This window comes from Chaetura pelagica, unplaced genomic scaffold, assembly GCF_000747805.2.
Source record: "Chaetura pelagica isolate M959 unplaced genomic scaffold, ChaPel_1.0 scaffold20, whole genome shotgun sequence".
In the NCBI taxonomy this organism is placed as follows: Eukaryota; Metazoa; Chordata; class Aves; order Apodiformes; family Apodidae; genus Chaetura; species Chaetura pelagica.
In genome coordinates this window covers 1,235,262-1,242,243 of record NW_009951958.1, presented here as the reverse complement: position 1 = coordinate 1,242,243, position 6,982 = coordinate 1,235,262, and the positions used below count along the sequence as shown (strand labels likewise).

Sequence of the window (6,982 nt, the reverse complement as noted above, 5' to 3'; positions counted from 1 at the left end):
TGAATAGTGATTAAATATTAACTAGAAAGTTTTGCTTGTTAAAAGTTCTCAGTAGTAAAGAAAAACAAGCTCCCTTTCCCAAAGTCTAAAAACATTTGATTTACAGGAGATTTTTAACTTGGCCATCTAATGACCTTGCACAACAGAACAAATACATTGAAGAGAAGCCCAGTTTGGGCGTGCAATTGTATACCTGTGTATATATGAGAATGTTTTTGTCAGAAGCATAAGCTCCATCTCATTACATTGCACTGTGTATAAATTCTACTTTCACTAACCCATAAATAGATACTGTTTGCAGTAAAGGGACCATCATGCACAGGTTTATATGACATAGAACAAAAGACCTTCGCTCTCTGGAGGACATTCCTGGCACTTCCTCTTCTGTGGCTCCCCAAGCAAAAGCTGTTGCCTTGACAACTCTGGGGCATTCTCTTTCTCCATGTATGCTGGAAGGAGGAAGGCCAATTTTCTTCCACAAAAAAAGGAACTGCTAAATAAATATTAACTGTTCTGATTCCCTCCTGCCAAAATGAGGATGAAAATGAAGAATCTTATTCAGACACAGGGTTTTGCAAGCCAGAAGCAGAAGGACTCAGGACCTGAGGATTCACAGACACAAGTGGGGAACGAAAAAATCGCAGTTACTCGAGACTTCAGCAAAACACTGGGAAAGGCTATGGCTAAGCTCAGGCTAAGCTTCTTCTCTTTGATCACCTTCCTAGAACTGTAACACTGTATTGCCCTGGCTTTGCCATTATGCTGTTTATAAAGAAAGTGATAAAAATAAAACAATAAAAAAACTATCTTAAAAAAAAAAGAGATCCATTTGCAATTTCCACCACTTTTGTCTATAACATTTCACAATGTCAACTTTTTTTTATCTCAAGTGTTGTACCCCATTTTTTCTCTATAAGTGCAACTCTTCTTCAAGTAAGTGTATTTCTCAAGTAAAAAAGAATACACAAGAAAATTGATGGTCAGGAAAGAGATCACAGTAGCTGCACTCCACTAGAAAGAACAGTACACAGAGATGCTGTTTATATGTAACACAGAGGAAAATATAAGCAGGCTGCCTTGAAGCTCTGGTCTTTTCTGTATCCTGTAGCTGAGCTGGGGCCTATTCAGCTATGGAATATTCAGCTGTACAGTGGCTCTGCACCAAAAATCTCACCACATCTATGAGGAAAATCACATTCATTGAAAGTAAAAGCTTTTACATAGGAAGACAAATATGCTGTTGTAATCTTCAAATTCCTCATTACCTTAAGTACGTATCACGGCTTCTGGCATTTCTTTCTTATCAAACCTTCCCCTCCTTCAAGGGTTAGTGAAAACACAAGCTATCTGTATTGCCAGAAGATGTCTAAAGATAACAGGATATATGTGACCTTTACCAAAATGAAATTATTTTGGACAGTATTCATTAGTAATTAGAGCTGGATTTTCAGAGTCAACAGAAGCCAAAAGAACAGGACAAGCTACTCATAATTTCATGCTAACAGTAGAATCTGTAATAAAAAGCAATGCCCTCTGTATTCCAAAGAGACTGCAGTGTATCAATAGACCTGCCAAAAGCACCTAACACCACTGAAGCTCTAGGATGCCTTTTATTTGTTAATTGTCTTTTATTCAAGGAGAGAATAGACAATGGCTACTGCAGTAAAACTTCTTTTGTCAGTTATATTTAACATGCAACCATGCATGGCCAGGCTTCATGATACACCAACCTGCTAGTCAAACTAATAGCATTTCTATTTTAAGTTAAATATAAGGGGATATATGATAAAGAAAACCCCCTCTGTTGACCACTAACATTATTACATAAAAGGTAACTGCTTAGAGAAGATTCCATCTCCTTTTGCTGCAGAAAATGCCTTAGTCTGCTGTTAACCCTTCTCTCATTAGAGTGTAGCCACGTGTACCACTGCTCACAGAAGCATAGAGGGCCTTCTGCATGATTGAGGGCAAGAACTTTGTAATGCACCACCTTTATCTATCATAGTTTAGTCAACAGCAGTAAAACTGGTATGCTTCTACTGACTACTCCCTGGCAATACAGTAAAGATGTGGCCTTTTATACAAAGATAAGCTACACACAAATGATATCCAAGGAAAATATGGTAATATAAAGAACAGGCTCAAACACCAATGAACAGCTCACAGTCAAATCCAAAAGCATTAGGAGATTTCAGGCTGTGTTGGTAGAGCACAAATCCATCTTGGATCAAATTATTCACCCACGTACTGTGGTCAATTGCTTGGCCTGGCAATTAGTTCAACTGTGGAATGCCACTTAGGAGTACATTCACAATCCCTACATATTCTTTACAGCACAAATGGACTTCGGAAAGGAAGAACTGGATATAGGCTACCTGATGCAATCAAAACAGCAATTACTTTCATATAGGTGTTAAAAGCTATGGCTGAAAACAAAACACATAAAAAAATCTCATATCCTACTTCGAATTCTGGGCAATATGAGGCAAGTCATTTTCCCTCTGTGCCTGTTTTGTCATCTTTAAAATAAGGATCACGCTACTACCTTTATGGGACTCACTGCCTATCTTCTGGGCTTGACAGGGTCATGAATTTTCCTCTTATGTATAATGTACATGTGAAACTTGGTTATTTCTATGCACTCTTGTAAGACAATGCTCTCTCATCAAGCCATCTGAATATGGAAAGAACTGCTTCACCAAGAAAAAAGTTATGTTAGCAAAACTCACTTAAGGCCAAACAATATCCAAAAATAGGAAAAAAACCAAATCTGATCTCTAACACATTCTTGAGGAACTCACCCGAGCAGACTGAAGGTAGAAGGTACTGTCACTGGATACGCCTGATCTACAGGAAAATATTTTTTCCATTCTTTTTGAGAAACAGAAAGAAGGAGAATGCTATTTTTAGAATAAGGTTTTGAAATGCTTAAGTTAAAAACAAGATGAAAAGCAAAAGTGTATTTTACCCTCTTTTTCCCTAGCAGTTCTGATTCATCATTGCCTGACACAATTTCTACAACAACTTACAGCAAAATATTGCAATTAGTTTAATCCTATAGGGATGTAAGCTACTTTGTGCATGCGTAAATAAGACTGCTTTATGCTATGCACTAATTTTCAGTCTCTTCCCCAAAACTGTTTAAAGTAATTTTGGTTATAATTAGCAACCTCTCAGAATGTCATTATTCTATGACTGGCAATTTTGCAGTAAAGCCTCCCTTTCTGTCCTGAGTTTTAAACAGAAAAGTCATTTTAGCTAATAATTTCTGATTTTATCTCCCTCTCCCCCACAAAGTTAAAAGCTTGAGTTAACATATGACATATTAAGGGGAAAGGAACATGTCTCCTTCTAGTGTTTTAGAAATGTACTATAACCTAGACTTACACAAATAATCTCTAGAGGCAAAAGTGCAGTTTGGTTTCCACGTTCTGGGCATTACTCCCAAATTCCTCAGAAGGCTCTTAATCATAGCATCAAAGAAAAGGTGATTTTTAACAAGTTTTGTGCTTGGGGCTATAGGATTTGCTCATCTAAACCACAGTGCTGCTTTTCCTTTTGCATCTGCCTGCTTCCACTCAGTGTAAGCAGGTCCTTAGTTACCTTTCAGCTGACTAGTGTCAATGATAATAACAATACATTTTTATTTTTAGAACACTCAAATCTAAAGGGAAGTTAGCACTGTACATGTATGCATGCACACAGAAATGTAAGTAATATCTGAACATTTCCAAAGGGCAACAAGTCCTTTTGGAATAGTAATGAATAGAGAAATCATCTTGTGCCCTGCATGAGATAGGTGCATTTCAAGATTTTCCTGTATAGCTTCCATGAAAATTGGCCCCTAAGCAAGGGTGTGAGTCATTGATGAATACAGCTCTAAGGCTTCACGCTGTGCAGCAAGAGCTGTAAAAGGCATTAGAGGAACACAGGGGAGGAGGAGGAAAGAGAGAGGGGGTTAGGAGGTTATTAAATAAAACCTAGTAATGGTTTTACATGAACATTTTCTGAACAGTGTTTTGAAAACGTACATCCTAACCCACTGGGCACCATTCAGACTGCTGGCTGCAGTGCCCTCTGTTGGCTGATGCTCAAAGGGGATGTGCAGACCCTTCACCACTGACATAAAATTAGCTTTTGTCTATACTTAAAGGGATATGTTGTCACAGCTACCCTAGCAGACTCTTAGTGACAACTCAGGTGGTACTACTAAAATAAATTACCCTATGCTGGTGTGGCTTATAGTAATTTTTCAAATGAATACTGCAGCAAAAGGATGGTTTTTTTCTCCTCTGCACCCATACCCACCACACAAAAGCCCATGCCTGCAGCACTGTACCAGCAGAAGTCACAGCCTTCCCCAGCACAACTATGCCAAAAGGATAGAACAGGCCCAAAGGGATACATTGGTGACAAATTTAAACTTGCTCAAACTTCAAAGGTATTTAATTTTTGGCTTTCATTTGTCTTTTTTTCCCCCTAAAACCATTGCATTAAAACTGTCACCAGTTTATATCATTCACTGGTTAGCAACAGACTATATGTAACTCAGATCAGACCTGGATTATGAGCAATGTTGCTTGTTATGCAACTGTGTTTCTCCTATCTAAGTAAGTCAAAAGATCCAGGTTTTAATAAAGACATCTGTCAAATATAAGTCATTATCATGCCAGATTCTCCATCCTTCAACCTCCTTATGTGTTCTGATCTCATACTCACTTGTGCAGTCCCCTCAATCTCTTCTCATTTTTGCTTCTTCCATTGTGTCAGCAGTCCTAGTGTACCCATCTGAAAAAGAAGACACGATGTGCCCCATTACATCCCATTATCAAACACCCCGTGACTTACAGAGAAAAGGTTCACATGTGAAATTTATTATAAATAGTGATTAAATGAGACTAACAGGCTATATTGGTGTAGTTATAAATAATCCAATACCCTTTAAATGAGTAATTTATTTTTTTTTTTCAGTAGATAGCTTAGATGTATTTTCCTGCATTTTAGATAAGAAAAATATCACTTGCTAGAATGCAAATCATAATCTTCATTTTCACATAGATAACCATTTAAAGAGCATGGGCAGAAAAAAAAAAAGAAGCCAAACAAAAATAAAAGAAAATATTTTTTAACAAGCACAAGAGGAGCTATAAGCCTTTTAAAGGCCAGAAACAATGGTCATACATTTGTGTCATTCGAACAAATAGGCACAGTGGTCTACATAATTGAAAATTCAATCAAAAAATAATGCTAATAGAGGAAAATAGTTGGTCATGTTACAATTACTTTTGTTTAACTGCTTTAAAAATAACACAGATTTTTAGAAAAGACCCTTCTGTGTATATATATTTTTAAGAATAGGAATTACAATTCATCTTTAACTGAGGAGTTGATAACTGCTGCTGTTTAAAAAAACCCAACACAACACACATGAAAAAAAACAACCACACAAAACCCATTTGGAATACACAGACATGCAGCACCATCTGCTGGATTAGCACCTCTGACAGACATTTATGCACTTGCAGAGTATTTTAACACAAGAAGGAAAGGGGAAAAGCCATAGAAACCACAGTGAATCATGGAGATGTGTTTAGTCAGGATCAGGAAAGAGTAGTCCAGGGATGTGGAATTTCCATGAAAATTGTGAAATAATGCTCTCTATCCACATAATACTTTATACTTTTCAGGCACTATGTATAAATACTATAGTCATGAGCAGACCACTTATGATTACGAAAATTCAGAAACTGGGTGTGCGTTTTAAGTAACTGCATCAAGACTGATTTACTTTAGGTTCTTGCACGCATGCATGATGGCACATGATTATAGTAACTATTTTTTCACGGGGTGACCATCTTGCTTCATGGCTAGGACTGACAAACAACTATGGAATAATTTGCTGTCTTCTTCTCTGGCTTTATGTAGGCTTGTGTGTTTAACACTCAAGTTCTGCTTGGGCACCACCAGATTGTCAGGATCTCATTGCTGCAATGCCACATTGCATTACAGATGTCAATTTAAAAACCCTGCAAGGTGAGCTGCATTGATTTTTCACACAGTGAGCAAAAGGATGTTCTCATTTTGGGCAGGGAAGGAAGAGGCCCCTAGATATTTACACAGTGTTGTGCCATTGTAGTCTCTGCTGTCTTTCTAGTAGCTTGTAGTGTCTTTGGAATTCACCCTTTCAATTCAGTCAGGCCACCTAGCTGCACTCTGCAGTGCCTGGCCCTTGTCACGTTCCCCTCCGGCGGGTCAAAAAGCCCAGTCCTTAGCAGGCAGCCCTTTCACCTGCCACCTCCCAGCCAGCTGGAGCTTCCGCCCTGCTCTTGCACCAGTGTGTCACCTCTGCCCCGATCCCTTTTGTGCTCATCCCCATTTCGGATACAGTGCTGAGAGCTCCTAAGAATTCATTTTGAAAAGCCAGCTGTCTACACACGCTGATCTTCTACAAGTCTCCTCCACGTATACTAGAATCAAGAACACAGATATCTTAAGAAACTTGATTTTTCTGCCTATAGAAATTTCCCTTTTTCCTAATGACCATCCAGCTCAGCTTTTATCCTCCTGCCCATCCTTGTCTTGCCCACACTGGTAACGTAGGTCAAGTCATTCCACACCCCTCTGGAAGGTACTAACCACACTCTGCACGTCACTCTCAGCATCAGGAGGACATCATCACGGACCTGCAGGCTGTAAGGGCCTATTGCAAGGACATCACAACAGGATTCTGGCCATCACAACCCCATACATGCCAGAGGGAAACAGGAAGGCTATGGCACTGGTGTTTATGGCCACCTGGATGCACTCAGGAAACCCACCTGTTGGGTTGCTGGGAGGGAACACCTGTTCAGAAACAGGACACGAACCGTGTACCCTCCAAGAAATCTATTCGGTGTTCTCAGCAGCCGGGGAGCTGCCCGTGCCAGCAGTGACCAGGCCGGGGCCCCGGCGGGGAGGCCACGGAGCAGGGCCCTGAGGCGCT

General features: G+C 39.5%; 1 protein-coding gene across 1 annotated transcript in view; it reads left to right on the top strand.

Moving 5' to 3' along the window:
- Window positions 1-532: 532 nt before the first annotated feature.
- CCDC39 (coiled-coil domain containing 39) overlaps window positions 533-6,982 on the top strand; it is a 24,676-nt gene continuing 18,226 nt past the window's right edge. Inside the window, exon 1 of the mRNA XM_010000034.1 lies at window positions 533-622. Coding sequence (XP_009998336.1) covers window positions 533-622 — 90 coding nt within the window. The remainder of the gene's footprint in view (window positions 623-6,982) is intronic.